Source organism: Heteronotia binoei, chromosome 1 (assembly GCF_032191835.1).
Source record: "Heteronotia binoei isolate CCM8104 ecotype False Entrance Well chromosome 1, APGP_CSIRO_Hbin_v1, whole genome shotgun sequence".
In the NCBI taxonomy this organism is placed as follows: domain Eukaryota; kingdom Metazoa; phylum Chordata; class Lepidosauria; order Squamata; family Gekkonidae; genus Heteronotia; species Heteronotia binoei.
The window spans coordinates 38,543,264-38,564,444 of NC_083223.1; the positions used below are offsets into that span (position 1 = coordinate 38,543,264).

At 47.6% G+C, this 21,181-nt stretch overlaps 2 protein-coding genes across 2 annotated transcripts in view; one reads left to right on the top strand and one right to left on the bottom strand.

Moving 5' to 3' along the window:
- LOC132567936 (b(0,+)-type amino acid transporter 1-like) overlaps positions 1 to 16,726 on the bottom strand; it is a 31,898-nt gene extending 15,172 nt beyond the window's left edge. The window contains exons 1-3 of the mRNA XM_060233525.1: positions 16,562 to 16,726; positions 11,659 to 12,455; positions 6,819 to 6,952 (exon numbers count right to left, since the gene is read on the bottom strand). Coding sequence (XP_060089508.1) covers positions 6,819 to 6,952; positions 11,659 to 12,405 — 881 coding nt within the window. The 5' untranslated portion in view covers positions 12,406 to 12,455; positions 16,562 to 16,726. The remainder of the gene's footprint in view (positions 1 to 6,818; positions 6,953 to 11,658; positions 12,456 to 16,561) is intronic.
- A 783-nt stretch (positions 16,727 to 17,509) lies between these two features.
- LOC132584893 (uncharacterized protein K02A2.6-like) overlaps positions 17,510 to 21,181 on the top strand; it is a 28,773-nt gene continuing 25,101 nt past the window's right edge. The window contains exons 1-2 of the mRNA XM_060256852.1: positions 17,510 to 17,866; positions 18,341 to 20,425. Of these exons, the coding sequence (XP_060112835.1) occupies positions 17,510 to 17,866; positions 18,341 to 20,425 (2,442 nt within the window). The remainder of the gene's footprint in view (positions 17,867 to 18,340; positions 20,426 to 21,181) is intronic.

Genomic DNA, 21,181 nt, shown 5'->3' on the forward strand with positions numbered 1-21,181 from the left:
TCTCAGGGCGCAGCTGTCTTCTCACCATCACTATCAGTAGAGAGGATGCCTCCCTACTTCGAAGGCCATGCTGTTCGGCTTCAAAGGGTCCCAGTGTGAGAATGTGCAGAGACAAGACATAATTCATTCTACAGCCCCAAATATTTTGGATACCAGTGGGGCAGGGTTAATTACTATCCAGGCACTCTGGGTTAAGCAGAGGTTACAACATGGAGTCAGTTTGGTTCACTTACAATACAGCTTTAAGGCACAGTAAAACTACCATACAGCATTGGTCACATTATAGGGGACCAGCAGTAAAGATACAAGTTCTGACAAGTTTATGCATGAGTTGTTGTTGATGGTAGGAAAGGTGAAATAAAAACATTTAAATAAATAGATACAACTGTGAAGGAGGGCCCATGACTCAGTGGTAGAGCCTATCCTTAGACAGTCCCCTGCACCACGTGTTAGGCTTGCCAATCTCCAGGTCCCAGTGGGGGTTCTTCCACTTTCCCAGGCTCCTTCCCGCCCCCAGTCAGCTGGCCAGTGGGGGGAAGCCCCACCCCCAAAGCCACCATGTGACTTTCGCCCTCAGAGACTCCAGTCTCCGATTGAAAGGCTTCCTCTTGGGATGGGGTGTCTGTGTTACTTTGAAGAAGTTGGCTGCAACTCATGAGTAGAGAAGCCAATCCCTCACTTCAGAGCCAGAAATGGGGGGGGGGGGGGAGAGTCTGCTGAGCACTTCATTATTCCCTATGTGGAGATCAATGCTCATAGGGTATAATGGGGAATTGATCTGAAGGTTTCGGAGGCTCTGGGGGAGCTGTTTTTTGAGGTAGAGGCACCAAATTTTCAGTATAGTATCTAGTGCCTCAATGATTGGACTAGGGGGTCCAAGTCTATGAGCCCAAAAAAGAAGGTGCCCCTATCCTTCATTATTTCCTAAGGAATGAAGACATTTAAAAAGGTGTGCTGTCCCTTTAAATGTGATGGCCAGAACTCCCTTGGAGTTCAATTATGCTTGTCTTACCCTTGTTCCTGGCTCCGCCCCAAAGTCTCCTGGCTCCACTCCCAAAGTCCCCAGATATTTCTTGAATTGGACTTGGCAAACCTACCACTAGTTAAGCAATTTTAAATATGAGACTGATCTCACACTCACCTTACGCCACTCTCACTGGCGTTTTTGCGCAGTAAACAGAAACCGTTGAAACCCAGTTTCTGTTTACTGCGTGAAAAGGCCGATGCTTGTTGCAGCCCCAGGGCAGATAGTGGGAAATCGGAAGGGAGCTGCGCTGAAAAGAAACGTGAGAGCGATGTAAGGTGAGTGTGAAATCGGTTGTTAGAAAAGGCCTTCCTGTGCCTGAGATCTTGGCAAGCTGCTCAATGGATTAAGCAGCAGCTAGATGGACCAAGGGTCTGAAGTTGGTACAAAGCAGCGCCATATATTCATAAATTTATCTCAAGGATCAAATGTATGTTCCTGACTGGCTTCCTGTTTAGACAATCGTAATCACATATGCTTAAAAGGAAGTGTCATTGATCTAGACATGCATGAGTAGGATCTTGAACGTGCTTACTGAAATCAATGCAATTTACTTCAACATAATAGAGCTAGGATTAATGTATAAGAAATGGCACTAGTGTTTTTAGTTTGGGGAAGTATCTTCTATTTGTATTAGGTATGCTCTCCTACTCTTTTTTAAAATAGTGATAGGAACTCTGTTTGGTTATACGATGCAAATACTTGCATTGTGTCCATGTGTCCATTTGCATCTTACTGTCCTTCGGCTGTGCCTCCCATACTTGCAGTCTGCTCCACCAATTTCAGAACTGGTTAGGTCCCCACTCCGCAGGCTTGTGTACTACACAGCATGCCAGATTGGGATTACTTGTGATGAGCATACATACCCAGACTGTGACATGACAGCAAAAGGTCAGATTGTCAACCCGCTTTTCATTTCATGTGTACATTTTTAACCTAATAAATGAAAGAAGTAGCCAGAAAAGATCAGCCCTGCATTGCCTTTACCCTGAGACTAATAGTGCAGCAAGTGTCATGTTTCGGTTGCTAATGTTACACTTCCCCATGTATCTATGACCTCCTGCTCCTCCATATGCTCTGCGAGATAAGCATTTTTGCTGGACACACCATCTGGTAGTCCTCATGCTCATCTCTCCCAGCTGTTTCAACCTGGCTTGGGTCACAGTAATGAAAAAAAGGTTAATTGGACAGGAGGAGCGAGGGGGCGGGGAATCAAGGAGAACCTGAGCAAATATATTATGAATCAGGAATTATAGAAGAAATGCATGGAAAGGTTATCATGACACAAGCAATGAAACAGAATTTGTTACTTGTCTTGAGAGAATGCTTTTCATCTCTGGCAATTAATCATGTATGGACGCATTAACATAAATAGTAGATGAATCATGTACAGGTATATTAACAGCAATGCTTTTTTGTTTCTTAAAAAAGAGGACCGTATCCTGGTATCGTAAATATTCAAAATGCCATCTCACTCTAGGAAAGAGCAAATTGTATTTTATGTAGTCATAATAAATATGTAGGAAATGTCAGGTAATAACATGGGCAGTTGTAGTGATTCTGGAGCCCTGGGCAAAAATCCAAGATAGGTTCCCAGAATCACTGCCACCTCCCACCAGGACCTGCCCTCTGACTTTGGCATCCAAGCAAGGAATACCCCTTGCCCAGCCTGAGATGGATGGGAGCTGTTGCTGCCACCAGAAGCTGGCTGCCCAAAAATCAGATGGGGTTGGCACATGTGGCTGCTGCTGCCTAGACAGCTGCCCCCCTCCATTGGCAACTGCCCCTGTTGTCCATTAAGACTAACCCTAGATCATAAACTGCAGGTTAAACACCACCCCACAAAATTTTGAAGATTATCAAAGCCACCGTTGACACCTAATAATTAATTTAAATGGCCTGTGCCAAGCATGTTTTTCCTTCTTTGGGGATACATTCCTTTCTTTTTTAGTGTCGCTTTGCATAACAGTTTTCTCTCAGACACAAACAGAAGCATGTAATGCCTAATACTTTCACTGCCCACTTCTTGCATTTAGTAAAGTATGCTGTAGCCTGCAAAAACTCATACCACAATAAATTAGTCTTCAGGATGCTACAAGACTGTTGTTTTTGCTGCAAGAGACTAAAATGGCTGGCTAGTCTTTTGGAATTCATTATGTATATGTTACTATGGTAACTCTAGATTTTTGTACTGTTCATAAGATCCCTTTATCCAGTATTCTAAAGCTTCTAGAGTTTAACCGTCTTCTTCTGTCTTTTATTTGCTGCCTCAGGCTGTAATCCAATGGGGAAATATAACAGCTTATGTTACCAGTCTGGGGAAGGGGTTGTGTCCCAGTTTCAGTCCTCAGCATCTCTAGTTAAAACTGGAGAGCCAGTTTGGTGTAGTGGTTAAGTGTGCGGACTCTTATCTGGGAGAACCGGGTTTGATTCCCCACTCCTCCACTTGCACCTGCTAGCATGGCCTTGGGTCAGCCATAGCTCTGGCAGAGGTTGTCCTTGAAAGGGCAGCTGCTGTGAGAGCCCTCTCCAGCCCCACCCACCTCACAGGGTGTCTGTTGTGGGGGAGGAAGGTAAAGGAGATTGTGAGCCGCTCTGAGACTCTTCGGAGTGGAGGGCGGGATATAAATCCAATATCTTCTTCTTCTAAAATGATGAGATAGTAAAGGTAAGTAAAGGTAAAAGTAGTCCCCTGAGCAAGCACCAGTCATTTTCGACTCAGGGGTGAGGTTGCTTTCACAACGTTTTCACGGCAGACTTTTTATGGGGGGGTTTACCATTGCCTTCCCCAGTCATCTACACTTTCCCGCCCAGCAAGCTGGGTACTCATTTTACCGACTTCGGAAGGATGGAAGGCTGAGTCAACCTGGAGCCGGCTACCCGAACCAGCTTCCCTTGGGATCGAACTCAGGTTGTGAGCAGAGGGCTCTGACTGCAGTACTGTAGCTTTATCACAGGGCTCTTTCGATGAGATAGTAGGAGCTAGGAAAGACCTCTGCCCGAGACCCTGGAAAGCCACTGCCAGTCTGAGCAGTCAATACTGACCTTGATGGGCCAATGGTCGGATTCAGTATAAGGCAGTTTTCTGTACACTTTATGCTTTAAGAATTCATGGAGGGAAACTCCAAAAGTTGCAATATCTTTAGCTATTAAAAGGCAGTCATTCCACTTCTGTTCTCCATATGATTTGGGCAACGCTGTGCACAGATATGCCAGCCAGGATGATGATGATGTACAGTGTGAACAATGGCTAAGTGTTTTGGCTGGAGAGTGTACCTGTCAATTACATACATGCCGAGTCACGCTTTTCTCTCTCCTATTTCGCACTACTCCCAGACATTTGATGACACCCTGTGATATTTTGTTGAACAGTGATTGTACATTCCTATGCTTCCCCTTAAGAATTTTTGAATACATATTCAGTATTTGCATCAAATTGCAGAAGTTCAATGGCACCTTAAAGGTTAACAACATTTATTCTAACATAACCTTTTGTGAGCCTGAGCTCCTTCGCAAGATACATAAAATATATATAACATATATATTTATAGATTCAGATGCTGGTCTGAAGCAGCATAACAAAGTTGACTCCAGTGGCACCTTTAAGACCAACATGTGCACACACATGAAAGCTTATACCCTGAATAAAACTTTACTGGTCTTAAAGGTACCACTGGACCCGATATATATTTATAATTAAAACTACAGGCAGGAATGAGGAGGCATTACAAAGAAAGGCCAGTTAAAAACAATATCAAAGAGAATTTTTTCCATTTAGAGTGGGTGAAGAACAGATGTTGATAGATAGGCAGAGTAGGAGTAACATAAAATTAGATCTAATCAAGAAAAGTACTGTGTGAAGCACGGTAAGCAGATCCAGTTAGGGCAGTTGGCGTATTAAAGAAAATACAGTTGATCTAAGTGGCATCTATGAAGGGCAGATCATGTTAAGCTATTAGCACCTATAGTGAGTAGGGAATTCCAAGTCCTTGTTCAGACCTGGAGGATGAATCTTTGAACCTCTTGATGAATCATAATTCATCTCTTTCACATTCAATTCTCTCTTTGAGTTCTTTTTTTTTAGGAGAATAGTGACCTTTAGATCAGCAGTGCTATGGTTTGAAAGTTTGAAATATGCCCCCACTTGTTTCTGAGTATTACAGTTTTTAATGTCAGATTTGAGTCAGTTTATTCTTTTCGGCAGGGACTTTCGGTTTGTCAAATGTAGAGCAAGAGGGGCATTGTTGATGTATTTGTTCATTTAGTACATTTTGTATCCCACCCTTCTTCCAAAGGGTTCAGGTCAGTGTGCACCATTCTCCTCTCCTCCATTTTATTCTCACAACAGTCCTGTGAGGTAGGTGAGACTAAGAGTATGACTGGCCCACCAGGGTCACCAAGTGAGCTTCACAGATGAATGGGGATTTGAATGTGGATCTCCTAGATCCTGGGCTTACACTCTTAGTAGCAGTTGTACCATACTGTTGCATGATAGCCTGTATTATACTGGAGGATGAATAAGTGGCTGAGCCCTACGTGCTCCAGCTGGTCCTATTAGGTCCTTTAATACCCCTGTGGAAATCCTGGCACTAATGCGTTTGGGTGTTAACTTGTTTTAGGATTCAAGGCATTGGATGTTTCCTGTAGTCTTATCCACTCAAGAGGTGATCATGCATCTTCATATACCTCCTCCAACTCAACTGTGAACTTCTTCCTAAACTGAATGCTAAAGAATGCTATATATCTGAGATACTTTCATCAGTGCATCTCCTGGGTATTTGTGATGGTGGGGAAAATGTGAGAGAGTACGGAAATGTTACAAACTCATCCCTCCACAAGTTGCAACAATCTATTTACAGTGCTCATTTATTCATCTATATTACTCACATTCCACTGTTCCCCAACAGACACCATTTCAGAAGCTAACAGGAAACCAACTGGCTGAGATGGGATAACCTTCAGAGGCTTGCCAGCTTTCATGTGGCATCTGCAGACCTCCTGGGATTGCAAATCAGTTCACGTGGAGAAAACGGCCACTTTGGAAGGTGGTCTCTATATACCCTTTTGAAGTCCCTCTCTCCCCCCCCCAACCCCCCCTTTGGCTCCACCCTCAAAATCTCCAGGCATTTCCCAACCTGGAGCTGGCAACTTTAAACATTAAAAAGTGACCTTCTTGTTATATACTTTAGAGCAGGGGTGTCAAACCTGCAGTCCTGGGCCCGAATCAGGCCCCTGGAGGGCTCTTATCAGGTCCCCGAGCAAGTGGCTCTTGTTTGCTTCCTTCTCCCTCTCTCTTGCTTCCTTCTGCATCTCAGCTTGCTCTCAATGGCACAGGAGCTATAGAGCAAAACCTTGATTTTCTCCATTGGTTGAGGCTCCTCCCGCTCCTGGTCCCCTGGGGAGGGAGGGAAAGAGCCAGAGCTTCCTTTGCCCAGTTCCCTGGATCCCATGGGAGAAATACAAAGAAAGCACCTTGAAGACCAACAAGTTCTAATGTTTTATGCATGTTTTATTTTAAGGGTTTTTTTAAAAGAAAAAAAATCTTTAGTTCTGTTTGTCCTTTTTAAAGTTTATATGCTACCTAATCTTAAAAATGTACACATATGGCCAGGCCCAACACTGCCTGGCCCAGCCCAACAAGGTCTCATTTATATCAGATCTGGCCCTCATAACAAATGAGTTTGACGCCCCTGCTTTAGAGCTTGTAGATGTACAAGAACTGAACAGTGGGTAAAATGAAGCTGCTTTTGGTGAGCATGGAGAGGAGTGGTCAGAGTTGAGAAGTATAACTCACCCCCAAGTAATGGCCACAGCACCTGAAGACAGAAGTTCACTTGGAGTCATGGCTGCAAAGTAACTCACATTTACCAGCAAATATAAACAGGTTACCAGAGGAATAGCAATCATCATTGCCCTAGGCAGGTATACCTGGAAAGAAGATAAAGTAACAATGTGTATATGTTTACACAACAGCATATGTATATTATTCATTATGCTGATGTTTGACATGCTTCTTAGTGCTTCATACTGGTTCACTTTTGGGAAAGGGTCTGCTTGGACTGTCAAAAAGCCAGCCTTGGCTCTCTTTTACCTCATTTGGAATCAGAGGTGTTTCAGAAGAATCCAGAAAGCAGGTAGCACACTCAAAAACAGCTGCCTCCATAGTAGGAGAACACTTTGCTTAGGATGTCTGAACATTTGTAACTGGACTCAGCCTTCATGACAACCATTTCATGAGCTCCAATATTCTCATCTAGGGTTCCTAACACTGCCTCAGCAAATGCCAGCAGAGATTTTTTTTGGGGGGGCAGTGCCAATAGATGGCAAACAATAGGACGGAAGTGATGTCACCTCTTGGAGATACTCTAGCCCAGGGCTTCCCAAATTTTTCTTTCCCGTGGCCCGGTTATTTTTACACTTCTCCTTCGTGGCTCACTAAAATGTGGGGGTGGAGCCAGGAGACTTCGGGAGTGAAGCTGGGAGACAGGAATTATGTCATTTCCTGTGGTGTCACTTCCAGGTCATTCCCCCAAACCTGCTTCTTCTTCTGAAGTAACTTCGTTTTCAGAAAAATCTCTCTGGAACTCATGCTGAGCCAAAATGGGGGTGGAAAGTGGGCGGTCTGCAACTTTTTCATACATTCCCAGGGTCCTCTCTTTCCACCCCCACACCTGCATGCACCTATCTGTTTGTGTGTTCTTCTCCAGCTTGCAAGCACTCCTCATGCCCATGTTCATTTGCCTGCGCCACCTACACACCCCTTCCACAACAGCACTGGCCAGTGTATGCAGTTGGGAGTGCTGTTGCCATTGCTATCAGGAATGCCAGGACTGTGTACCACCCACATTTTTGAGGGAGCTGCTCTACCTCAAAATATGCTGACACATTTAGTAGACCCTTCCTTCAGCTACTACTACTGGAACCATGCTTGCTTGGTTTCAAGAAAATCTTTTGACAGCTATTTTTCATACTTTTCCTCGACTAAAAAACTGGAAAATTGCTGTGATAGGTAGCAGAGAATTGTACCGCAATTAATGACTTAATTTTGTTATATAAAGTTCATACAAGCTTTTCTGCAGTTATCCCAAAAAGGATATTTATGAGGGGCTTGCAGCTTTTTACTGGCTGTGTTTCCCATGCCTTTAAAAGCAACTTGTTGTGCAGATATTAAGCCAGTGAACTTCTTTCATCCTTTTCAATATCTACAGGAGGAGTTTAATTTTGGTGTCAGACAGCTGTTAAAAGCAGGACCAGTAAAATGGTGCCAAGTTTATAGTACCACCACTTCTAGTGCTGTTGAGATATACAGCAGTGATCTCCAATAATCTTTTTCTGCCCCACACCTCTCACACTCACTCACACAGAAATCTCATAGAAAGGCCAGCTGACTACAACTGGGGTGCCAACTTTCATGGGCAGAGCTCCTATGTCTGCAACAACAGTATGATGAACAGAAAAGTTTCATCCAGTAAAAGTGGAAGAAAAGAAAAAGAAAGACATGGGCCGTTTTCGCACTAGCGTTTACTCCGGCGTAGCACCCCATTTACCTCCGGATCTTTTCCTGGTTTTCCCACCTGTTGCTCCGGCGCTGCGGTTTGCTCCGGCGCTGCAGGGGTTTCACGCCGGAGTATCTAGATCCACCTCCTTCCGGAGTTTTTGAAAACCTCCGGATCCACTCCGCGGAGTTTTCTGTGGGAAATCCATCCACGCCGGATCGACTGCTGTGTGGGCGGCACCCTCTCCCTTTCCGTCCTCCCACCCCATCCACCCCCTTGGCCAATCATCAGCCTTTCGCGGCGCTTCCCCAAAGTGCCGGCACGGCCATTTTTTTTTAAACTTCACAGTTTTGCGTAATAGCGATATTTCGAAATTAACAAATAGAAAAAAAAAACCCTCCTGGAATAGCCTCAATTGCCACTTCAATTGGTTTCGTTAGATTTTTTTATTATTATTATTGACTTTAGTTGCGTTATTTCGCTGTTGCGTTATCTCGATAATGCGAAAACGACCATTGTTGGGGGAGGGAATCTAGTGCCGGTGCGGGCCAAAGCGTTCATGTGTGTGTGTTTTAAAAAGGGAATGCCTCCCTCAGCTGTGCCACCAGGATTTCTGGACCTGCACAAAATCGCCATGTATAAAATGGGAAGTTGGAGTCCTGCATTCTTCTCCCTGGCTACATTCCGCTCAGTTAGAAAATAGACGCGAGCTCGCTCTTCACACGCGCCACAGAAGGGGAAGGAGAGAATGGGGCGGGGGGGGGGGGAGCTCTGGCAGCAGGAATCAGTCAGGTCCCCGTTGCAAGCGCCAGCCGGGGAGGGGAAAGAGAGCGGAGGAAATTTGGGGGGGGAATCTAGTGCTTCAGAATTTGGGGGGGGGAATCTAGTGCTAGGATTCTCCACTGTGAATGCTTCTGTTAATACATAAAGGGCTGTGGAGGATTCTACAGCTGCAGCCAATCCATAAGCAGCAGCACACGTGATGCGGTTTGTCCACGAAAAGAAGGGGAGGGAACAGCTCGATGTTACGTTAGTACGTCATTACGCAACCAGACTTGTGCTTAAAAAAAAAAAAGATTGACAGGGCATCGAACTCAAGTCGATGCCAGTGGGAAAACGATTTGAGCCGGGGCTTCAGGGAAGGCGACTCCGCAAAGAGTCACTAGTGGGAAAACGAGAAAAATGATCCGGACATAATTGCGCCGCGGAATAAGGGGAGCAAACGCTAAGTGCGAAAATGACCATCGAAAGAAAGAACATAAGAGAAGCCATGTTGGATCAGGCCAGTGGACCATCCAGTCCAAAATTATCTCACACAATACCCCAAAAGCACCAGAATGCCCACCAGTGGGACCAGGGCACTAGAAGCCCTCCCACTGTTGCTTCCCCCACCCCCAGCTCCAAGAATACAGACAGAGCATCACTTGCAGGGAAAGGAAGAAAGAAGGGGGACAAAGAAAAACCAAGGAAGGAAAGGGGAAGGAAGGAAGCCAAATGGAGCTCAGGCTTTGCAAGCCTGTGTCTATCTTCAAGGCTAGCTTTTCTCTGCACAACAGAGAGATGGGGGAAGGAAGGAAGCAGAGCAAAGATCATGCTTTGCTGGGGGCGGGGCTAGCTTTGGCTTTTCTTGTGACCCAGTGGTGAGGCTTCTGTGGCCCAGTACCAGGTCACGACCCTGCAAATGGGAAACATTGCTCTAGACTGCCTTCCCTAATCTCTATAGTCTTTATCTAGAGACTATGGGAAATTCCTAGTGTAGGCTATTTTTCTACTGCTCATCACTTGTTCAGGGGCAGGACATTAGGACTGGGGGTAGGTAAATTTCTGCCACAACAAATAAATGGAAGGACAACTCCCACCTAGTTTTGGCAACTATTTTGTGGTGGTGCCCACTACCCCTTTTCAAACTTTCAAAAGTGCCCATAGTAGGGTTGCCCATCCCCAGTTGTGGGTAGGAGATCCCCCACTTTGGAGCTCCTTCCCCCACTTTAGGGCTATCAGGAGGTGGGGAAAGGGATGCCAGACCCTCCAAGCCAGAAATAAATGTGACTTACCAGAAGTAGGGAGGGAAGAAGGAAGTAAATGCAACATGCCTATGTCACCCAGAAGTGACGCAGGTATGTCTGGGGACAGTGCTTTGGTTTTAATGCAAAGCTCTATGATTTGGAGCCAATTTTACCATAGAGTTTTGCCCCAAAACCAGAGTTTCGCCCCCAACATTACTGATGTGCCTAAGTCTTTTTTGAGTGATGTAGGCATATTTTGTTTATTTCCTGGTGTGTTCACTCCCAGAATGCTTCCTCCATCCCTTCGCCTGTGGGTCCAACAGACCTGACAAAAGCCCACAGACTTAACAAGACTGGAGAAATCCCTCTTCGATTTCCCACCCTGCGTCAAATCTCCTCACAGTACACTGGGTAACCTTAGGCCAGTCATTCTCTTTCAGCCTAACTTCACTGGACTGTTGTCAAAAGACAACCATATATACCATCCGACCTTCTTGACCAGAAGGTAGTATAAAAATGTGATAGAATTTGAGCTCTTTATAAGGACTAAATGAGTCTCAAAAGGAAGGAGAGATATTTTCCACAAAGTAATAACAGCAAAGTGGCTGATGGGGAGGAAATTAGTTAGAGCAGCGGTGTTGGATGTGTGGCCCAAGGGCCAGAGCAGGTTCCTGGAGGGCTCTTATCAGGCCCGCAAGAGCAACTCATTGTCATCTACTTTCTTCTCTCTCTCTTGCTTCCTTCCTTCCACATCGCAGCTTGCTTTGACAGGCTTGCTACAGAGCAAAGCCTCTATTTTCTCCATTGGCTGACCAGCATATGCAGCAATTTCTATACAAAAGCTCACAATGCCCAGCCATTTCATGTTTTCCCCTGGACCTTAGGATCAAAGAATTGACCATGAGATTTCTGTAATGAATGTCAATAAATTAAAAGTAGGCCCTGGTATTAATGCTTTCCAGAAGCCTTGCCTCTCATCAATACCCTCCAGTATGACAAAGCCAAGAATCCCAGTGCCATTTTGCATGGAAGGTGCAAAACATACCGGCGGCTACTAATATAAATATATATTATATAAAATAAAAGAAATTGAGTTTGTTATCAATAAAAGATATTTTTAAAGTTCACTTACTTCAGGTTTTTTAATTTCCTCAGTCACATAATTCAGGTTGTTCCATCCATCAAATGACCACAGTCCCTGATAAAAAGCAATTCCAACTGCTCCAGCCCCATACCGTGTGTTTTGAAAAGCATTCTGAAAATTTTGCCCCTGCCCATTAACCAGTAACACAATCCCACCCACAACAATGACCAGGAGTGCTAAAAGCTTGGCACCTGTAAAAATGTTCATAACAGAAGTGGCCAGCCTTACGCTAAGACAGTTGACCAGAGTTAGGAGAAGGATGCAGGCTGCAGCTATGCATTTGACCACAAGCTGAGGCGAGGAGCACCCGGGATAAAAGGGAGCCACAGCATATTCCGCGAAGCTCAGAGAGATGGCTGCCACTCCTGCAGGCCTCACCACAATGACAGACGTATATGCAAAAAGAAAAGCAGGGAGAGAGCCAAAATTCCTCAGAATGTAAATATACTCTCCGCCGGACTCTTTAATTATTGTTCCTAGCTCAGCATATGACAGAGCTCCGAAGGTGGCTAGAAGGCCACAGGCTGCCCAAATGATGAGGCTACCAGCAGGGCTGCCTATGTTACGCAGCACCCACTCTGGAGACATGAAAATACCTGAGCCAATCATAGTCCCCGCAATTAATGACACCCCACTGGTCAGTCCAATCTCCCGCTTCAGACTCAGCTGCATTTCTGTTGCCTCACTTAGCTGGGCAGCTGAACCAGCTGCTTCACCTTGTTCTTTTTGCCTCATGAAGGAACCAGCAGAACTTGTTGCTTCAGCTAAAGGACCGGCCACAGCACCTGCAGACTGTCAGGAAGAAAGACAATGCAGAATGACGCTTTCTGGATTCTTGAGTCCGGTTAATAATTACAGGAAGACAGCCAAAGGCGCATCCTGCCAAGTTTAGGTGTTACACTTGAATTTCTCAAAGCCCTTTTCTTGTAGCAGCTTGCTTAACCCCTTTCTGCTTACTTTTTTTATTTTTAGAAGAAGAAAAAAACGATCTTCCTCATTTTAATTTCCTAGCTATAATCAGAGAGGAGGTTATTTAAGGTCTTCCAGTTTAAGGTTTCCTACAGGATAGCTGCTTTGCACTTTCATCTTCAGGTGAGATGGGAGGGAAGATAAGCTGCTGCTTCTGCTGTACTTTATGCCTTGTGACTGATTAAAAAGGAGTTTGATAATTGTTCACATCAAGGTTGTCACAGTGCTTTTGTCCAAGTTAACAATGAGTCAAAGTGGTGTGAAACAGGTATTATATCACCTTGGTGTGCCCGTAGTGGGAAAATTATGTCAGAAAAGCTCAGCGTTCTAGGCAGGTTTACAGAAAGGAAGTGTGCAACAGTGTGCACAGTTATTAATTGTCTTAATAAAGACACTCCATGATAAGTATTGCAGTCCTGTGGAGAATTACTGATATTTCAACCTATTGGGTTTGACAGGGGTAGCTCTGCATAGGATTGTGCTCTCACTCTGTGGAGATGGTCAGGATGTGTGCAGCCTCCGGCACCATTTTGAGTTGGGAAAACAACACAGTGGGGAGGCTGAAGGAAGCCCCTTCCCCCACATGCTTTGGGCCCTATCTGAACCATGATCCTGAGCATTTGAGAAACAAGTTCCCTTGCAGTGGCTGTGTGGCCGTTTGAGTCAAAGTGCCAAAAATGTTAGTTTATGGTGTGTTGTGCAATTGGATTTCATGGAAATTATGGTTTTACGGTTGTTATTGTATTGTTATGTTTTTAGCCAGCCCAAGCCCCATTCTAGGGGAAGGGTGGGATAAAAAATATAATAAATTAAATAAAAATAGTATGGCCAGAGTAAAAGTAAGGTTGGGAAAACCCAGACAACACACCTTAGAAATTGTGCCTTGCAATTTGACCCTTACTTAGTATGCATGCAAGTGCAGTCCTAGCCACTCTGTCTTTCAGCTTAGTTTTCTCAGAAATGACAACTGTCCCTTCCAAGGACACCTCAAAGGTTACTGGACTTGCTGTTCCCAGTAGCCCGTAGTTCAGAGTAGCTACAACCAGCACCACTAAGTTGTGAAAGCTGTGTCAAGCATACAAATGCACTGTTACCCAAACCCGGGAATCTGCCTGTCTGAATATGGGTTATTGTTTTATGCTTAAAATATATTATTACAGTGGGGATTGTAAGGTTGCTACCAATAACAAGGAAGGGATTATATTATTGGATCAGTTTATTTTACAGCTTGCATTGTTGTGCAATATTAAGAAGACTTGTTGCGACAAAGCCAATTATGTATTGTGGTTTCATCTCAAGGACAACAGTAGCACAGGCAGAGATCGAATCTATCACTTGACATGGGGATCTGCATTCCAAGATTGCTCTTAAGCAAGCTCCATTGTCGCATGTGATCTTCAGCGCTCTTAATAAAGACACAACAACCAAAGAAGCAGCATTGGTCCTGCTTTGAATTCTGGGATATATAACATGAACTGATCACCTGTTGCCATCTACTGGTCTTTAAGTAGTAAAACAGCTCCATCTTACAAAATATATATTATGACAAGCTACACCTGTGACATGTATTGTTACATACTAACCATGCAGGGAAAGTTACACCCTTCTGTGCCCTCTGACTTCAGAGGATTTAGAAAGGTGTAACTCTGTTTAGCTTTGCACTGTAATCTGTGATTTTGCAATACTTCCTGTAGGAGAAGTGGTTTGTTTTTGAGAAAGAGAGGAGGAGGAGAAACAACTGGGGAAAAAATTGTAACTTAATTACCATGCCTATTCAAGTTATTGTGATAAGAAAGAAGTAAGGGCAAGGCCTGAAAAATCCCTACAACATCAAGATCTGATTTAATTGGCAACTTTAATAATAAATCGATCAGGTTTTTTAAGTGTCTTTTTTCTCTATACCTGACAGAAAGGAAGGTAAAAACCAAACAAAATGAGGATGATATTACTTAACTGTACATTGTAATTTTCTAAATTAACACATTTCCTTTAAGGAACTTAGTGCAGGATATCTGGATACTCCCCGCTTTCATCCTCACAACAACCCTGTGAAGTAGACTGAGACAGTGATAGACCCAAAGTGTCCCATGCCACTCCACTGATGAACAGGAAATTGTCAACTTCTCTGCCCTGGCTACTGGTCACTGTCTGTATCAGTTCCAAGTCCCCCCACCTCTGCATGGATGACTTTGTGACCCTCATTTTTGCTCAACCAGTTTGATGTAATCATCCCTGTTAGATCCCGCCTCTGCATTTTCATGACTTCTTCTGCACACCGCTTTTTACACCCATAATCTTTCCATTTCAGAAAAGTGCTTCAGTGTATTCAAACAGCTACTAGAGCAGGGATGGCCAAACTGCAGCTTGGGAGCCACAAGTGGCTCTTTCACACATATTGTGTGGCTCTCAAAGCCCCATCACCCCATCAGCCAGCTTGGAGAAGGCATTTCTCTCTTTAAATCACTTCTCCAAGCCAAGCCAGCTGGCAACTTGGAGAATGCATTTAAAGTTAAAGCTGCTTTCCTTCCACCTCTCCCTCCACCCTCCTCCCTCCCCATCTATTTTCCTTCCTTCCTTCCTTCCTTCCTTCCTTCCTTCCTTCCTTCCTTCCTTCCTTCCTTCCTTCCTTCCTTCCTTCCTTCCTTCCTTCCTTCCTCCCATCCATTCATCCATCCATCCTACAGCTCTCAAACATCTCACATTTATTCTCTGTGGCTCTTACATTAAGCAAGCTACTGTACTAGAGTAAGTTTTGCAGCTTTTAGATTTGTCTGTCCTGGGGTACTGTAGACTACTTTCCCTAGGACCATAAATAAGAGTGTTATTTTTTAGTTATGACCATCCTGAATAAAGCCTGCTTTATTTTTAAGGCAGAGAAGAGCCATGGCTCATTGGTAGATCATCTACTTTGCATACAGAACATAAGAGAAGCCATGTCAGATCAGGCCAATGGCCCATCCAGTCCAACACCTCTGTGTCACACAGTGGCCAAAAAACAAACAAACCCAAGTGCCATCAGAAGGTTCACAAGTGGGGCTAGAAGTCCTTCCACTTTGCCCCCCCACACCAAGCACCAAGAATACAGAGCATCAGTGCCCCAGACAGTTCCAATAATATGCTGTGGCTAATAGCCACTGATGGACCTCTGCTCCATATTTTTATCCAATCCCCTCTTGAAGCTGTTTATGCTTGTAGCCTCCACCACTTCCTGTGGCAGTGAATTCCACATGTTGATCACCCTTTGGGTGAAGAAGTACTTCCTTTTATCCGTTCTAACCCGACTGCTCAGCAATTTCATTGTATTGTGAGAAAGGGAGAAAAGTACTTCTTTCTCTACTTTCTCCATCCCATGCATAATCTTGTAAACCTCTATCATGTCACCCTGCAGTCAACGTTTCTCCAAGCTAATGAGCCCCAAGTGTTTCAACCTTTCTTCATAGGGAAAGTGTTCCAAACCTTTAATCATTCTAGTTGCTCTTTTCTGGACTTTTTCCAATGCTATAATACCCTTTTTGAGATGCAATGACCAGAATTGTACATAGTAGTCCAAATGATACCGCATCATCGATTTATACAGGGGCATTATGATACTGGCTGATTTGTTTTCAGTTCCCTTCCTAATAATTCCCAGCATGGTGTTGGCCTTTTCTATTGCAATCACACACTGTCTTGACATTTTCAGTGAGTTATCTACCACGACCCCAAGATCTCTCTCTTGGTCAGTCTCTGCCAGTTCACACCCTATCAACTTGTATTTGTAGCTGGGATTTTTGGCCCCAAAGTGCATTACTTTGCACTTGACCACATTGGTTCCAGGTTCGATCTCCCGTATTTCTAGTTAAAAGAATCATGTGGGTAGGTGGTGTGAAAGGAATCCTGAGACCCTGGAGAGCTGCTGCCTCTCAGAGTAGACAATACTAACCTTGACAAACCCATGGTCTGACTTGTGTGTCCAAAGACCAAAGTGTCCATGACAGAACATACTGCAATGAAGTGGAGCTGAACCTGCCAGTTTGTTCAAAGAAAGGAATAAGGAAACAATGAAGCTTTCACTCGGGAGCCCTCCTAGCCTCTGAGGGATAATAACTGCCACATTTGGAGAATCTCTTTCACAGTTTAATCAGCACCAGCAGCACACTTGGGAGGAGACCTGTGAAGTGCTGACTCACATTTTCACTGCTAACAATATAGCCAATGAATGGATGAAGAAGAAATAACAACAAAGCAAAACCATAAAGTTGGGGCTCCTACCTGTGGTTCAATAAGAAACCAATTAACTCCTGAAAAGCCAAGAGACAGAACCTTTGAAGCATTGGTACATGTATTGAGGCAGCATTTGTGGCTGCTCTGAGGCAGCTTTCTCAGAATCAAAATTATGGTGCAACTTTGATGTGGCAGTTAAGGAACATGTTAGTAAGGGGAATGAGTAAAGAAAATGCAGAGATGGCAGCTGTCTGAACCAGAGAGCCTGCTTTAAACCTGGCCTTGGACATGTGATCAGCAAGCAAATCCTGTATAGGAGTTATAGGTACTGTAGTGTATCAGTAACAACATGCGCCCCGCACAGAGGCAACTGGGCTGTCCCAGAAGCCTCCAGCGCAGGGCGCGGAATCACCCGCCAATCAACAGTCACGGCGGGTAGTTCAACAGGTCAGGATTGGCCTGACCGACCCAGTAGGCTGTACCGGGAATTGTATATAAGCGGGGCCCGGCCCGCGTGCTCTCTCTCTTGCAACGTGCTCCTAATAAACTATGTTGCCCTACTCTCGTCTCCGCCTCGAGTACGTTACACTGGCGACGAGGATGGGATGTTAGCCTCAGCGGCTACCACGGAGATCTAGGGCAACCACGAGTCCTGACCGCCGCCGCCATGGCCACACAGAACGGAACCACTGGCTGCATCGAGACATTCGACCCCGCCAATCCCGAGGGCTGGGAGTCCTACGCGGAGCGGGTCGAGTTCTACCTCAGGGCCAACAAGGTCACCGACGCCGGCACGAAGAGGGACGTTCTCCTGAGCGTCTGCGGGCCAGCCACGTTCGAGATCGCCAAGGGTCTCTCGGCTCCCGTCCGCCTCACGGAGAAGTCCTACAAGGAGATCATCAGACTCCTCACCGGCCATTTCTCGCCACAGCCTTCGCGGGTGGCCCGTCGGTTCCTGTTCCACAGAAGGGACCAGGCAGTGGGGGAATCGGCCGCCGACTATCTGGCGGCCCTCCGCAAGATCGCCGGGAACTGCAACTTCCCCCAGCCGGAAGACACCCTGGCCGACCGATTTACGTGGGGCCTCCGCAACGAGAGGCTCCAGCAGAAGCTCTTCGCCAAAGAAGAGCTCACCCTCCAGAGCGCCTTCAGCGAGGCGGTGGCGTTCGAGAGGACCTCCAGGACCTTCCCCAAGGCCCGGACAGAAGCCGCCCACCACGAGGAGCTGGACCACGACTGCCCAGAGGAGGAAGAAGCCCACCAGCTGCGCCGCCCAGCCGGGCCACCCAGCAGAGCCGCCCAACGCCCCCGAGCGGCCGAACGACCCCCAGCGACGGAGAGGGTTCCGGCCACCAAGTGCGCCAGCTGCGGCGACCTCCACGACAGGCGGGACTGCTGGTACCGGACCTGGGACTGCCGGAGCTGCGGAAAAACGGGCCACATTGCGAGGGCTTGCCGAGCCAAGCCCAACCGCCGGAGGCCGACCGCGCATCACGAGTCGGCGGAGTTCCACTCCACGGACTCCACGTCCCTGCAGGTACTGAACTTGCCCCTCTCCACCCCCGATAAAATCAAAATGGCGGTCCTCATGGAAGGGAACCCCTGCCAAATGGAAGTGGACTCTGGTTCCTCCATCTCCATTATAGCGGAGGAAACCCTGAGGAAGCTGTGTCCCCCCCAGCGGCTGCAACTAAGGCCGGCGAACTTCATACTCCGGGACATTCAGAAGAATCCGGTGCAAATCGCGGGGTGGGCGCGGGTGCAAGTCGAGCGGGGGTCCTTCTACAGCCCGCTGGACATCCTGGTGGTAAAGCGCCAGCTTACCACCCTGCTAGGACTGGCGTGGTTCAAACCCTTGGGGATCCGGTTGGAAGGGGTGGGGCAAACCCTAACACCCAGGGGGTTCGGGGAGATATGCCAAGAGTTCCCGGACGTGTTCGATGGTTCTCTAGGGAGCTACAAAGGGCCGGCCATCTCCCTACCGCTAGACCCCACGGTCAGGCCGATTCGGCTCAAGGCGAGGAGGGTCCCGTTCGCTTTAAAGCCAAAAATAGAGGCCGAACTAGACCGCCTCACAGCCCAGGGAGTTCTGGAGCCCGTGGACTACGCCATCTGGGAGACCCCCATCGTAACCCCTATCAAGCCAAACGGGGAGGTGCGGATCTGTGCAGACTATAAATGCACGATAAACAAGGCACTGCAGGATAACCCCTACCCAGTGCCGGTGGTGAGCCACGTTCTGGCTGCCCTAGCGGGGTCCAAGATCTTCGGGAAGCTGGACCTGGCACAGGCCTACCAACAGCTCCCGGTAGATGCTAAGACGGCGGAAGCCCAAACTATAGTGACACACAGGGGGGCCTTCCGGGTGAAGAGGCTTCAATTCGGGGTTAGCGTCGCTCCTGGGATCTTCCAGAGTATAATGGACGCTCTCCTGAAAGGGATCCCCGGAGTCCAGCCGTTTTTTGATGACGTGCTAGTCGCCGCCCCGGACCCCGAAGAATTCGGCAACCGCCTAAGAGAGGTACTCCGCCGGTTCCAGGCAGCGGGGCTCAAAGTCAAGAGGGAAAAATGCCTGCTGGGGGTCCCACGGGTGGAGTTCCTGGGGTTCGCCGTAGACGCAGCGGGAATCCACCCAACGGAAGAAAAGACCCGAGCCATTGTGAAAGCGCCAGCCCCCACCTGCAAAGCGGAGCTACAAAGCTTCTTGGGGGTGCTTAACTTTTACCATTCATTCCTCCCCCACAAGGCGGCCCTAGCAGAGCCCCTGCACCGCCTGCTAGACAAAAAAGCCCCTTGGGTTTGGGGCAAACGCCAAGCAGCCGCGTTTCAGGCAGTCAAGGATGTTTTGGTGTCTAATGCGGTGCTCCACCATTTTGACGAGGGCCTCCCCGTCATCCTGGCTTGCGATGCGTTGCCATACGGGGTGGGAGCAGTCCTGGGGCACCAACTCCCCGACGGGAGGGAGGTACCGGTCGCATACTACTCCCGCACACTGACACCAGCCGAGCGCAACTACACGCAAATAGACAAGGAGGCTCTGGCAATCGTGGCGGGGGTCCGCAAGTTCCATGAATACCTGTATGGGCGGAGGTTCACCATAGCTACGGACCACAAGCCCCTCTTAGGTCTGCTGGCCCCCGACCGTCAAACCCCCCAAATACTGTCGCAGCGCGTGTTGAGGTGGAACCAATTCCTCAACTCCTACACTTACACACTGGTACACAGGGCCGGCAAGGCTATGGGTCACGCGGATGCTCTCAGCCGCTTGCCGCTTCCGGAAACGGGTCCGGACCCCGCCCCCGCACACCAGGTCATGCTAATGGAGAGCCTCCCGGAGCCGCCCCTACACGCAGCGGAGGTCGCCAAGGCCACCCAGAAACACAAGACACTAGCACGGGTGCTCGACTGGGTGGTGAGGGGCTGGCCGGAGGGGAACATGGGGGAAGAATTCAAGCCATATAAGACCAGGAGGGAGGAACTAGCAGCCTACAAGGGGTGCCTGTTATGGGGAAGTAGGGTGGTGATTCCGCCCCCGCTGCAAAAGCGTGTCCTAGAATCCTTACATGAGACCCATCCCGGCATAGTCCGAATGAAGGCCTTGGCCAGAAGCTACGTCTGGTGGCCGGGGATGGATGGGGAGATAGAGAGCTGGGTCCGACGGTGCCAAACGTGTCAAGAGTCGCGGCCCGAGCCTCCCAGCGCCCCCGCCACTAGGTGGGAGTCAACCCGGAAACCATGGTCGAGACTCCACCTCGATTTCGCGGGGCCATTCCAGGGGCAGATCTTCATGATAATAGTGGACGCCTACACCAAGTGGTTGGAGGTCATCCCCGTAGGGTCCACCTCATCCGCCGCCGCAATCCGAGCGCTGCGCAGGGTCTTATGCACACACGGTATCCCGGACACCATAGTCTCAGACAACGGGACCGCGTTCACGTCTGCAGACTTCCAGGCGTTCCTCCACAGATACCTGATTAGGTACATAAGATCTGCCCCCTTCCACCCAGCCACCAACGGCCAGGCGGAGCGGATGGTCCGCACCACGAAAGAAGCCCTGGGCCGAATTGTGCAGGGTGACTGGGACCACCGATTAGCGGCATTCCTTTTCGACAATAGGGTCACCCCCAACCCGGTCACAGGGGTGAGCCCGGCAGAGCTCCTAATGGGACGCAAGCTGACAACCCGACTGGACAGGCTACACCCCGACCAGGCGTCAGACACCCGCGAGAGCCCCGAGGTTCGGGACGCAGTCAGGGGGTTCTTTGCGGGCGACCCAGTTTACGCCCGGAACTATGCAAGGGGGCCTGATTGGGTGGCGGGCCGAGTGCTACGAGTGACG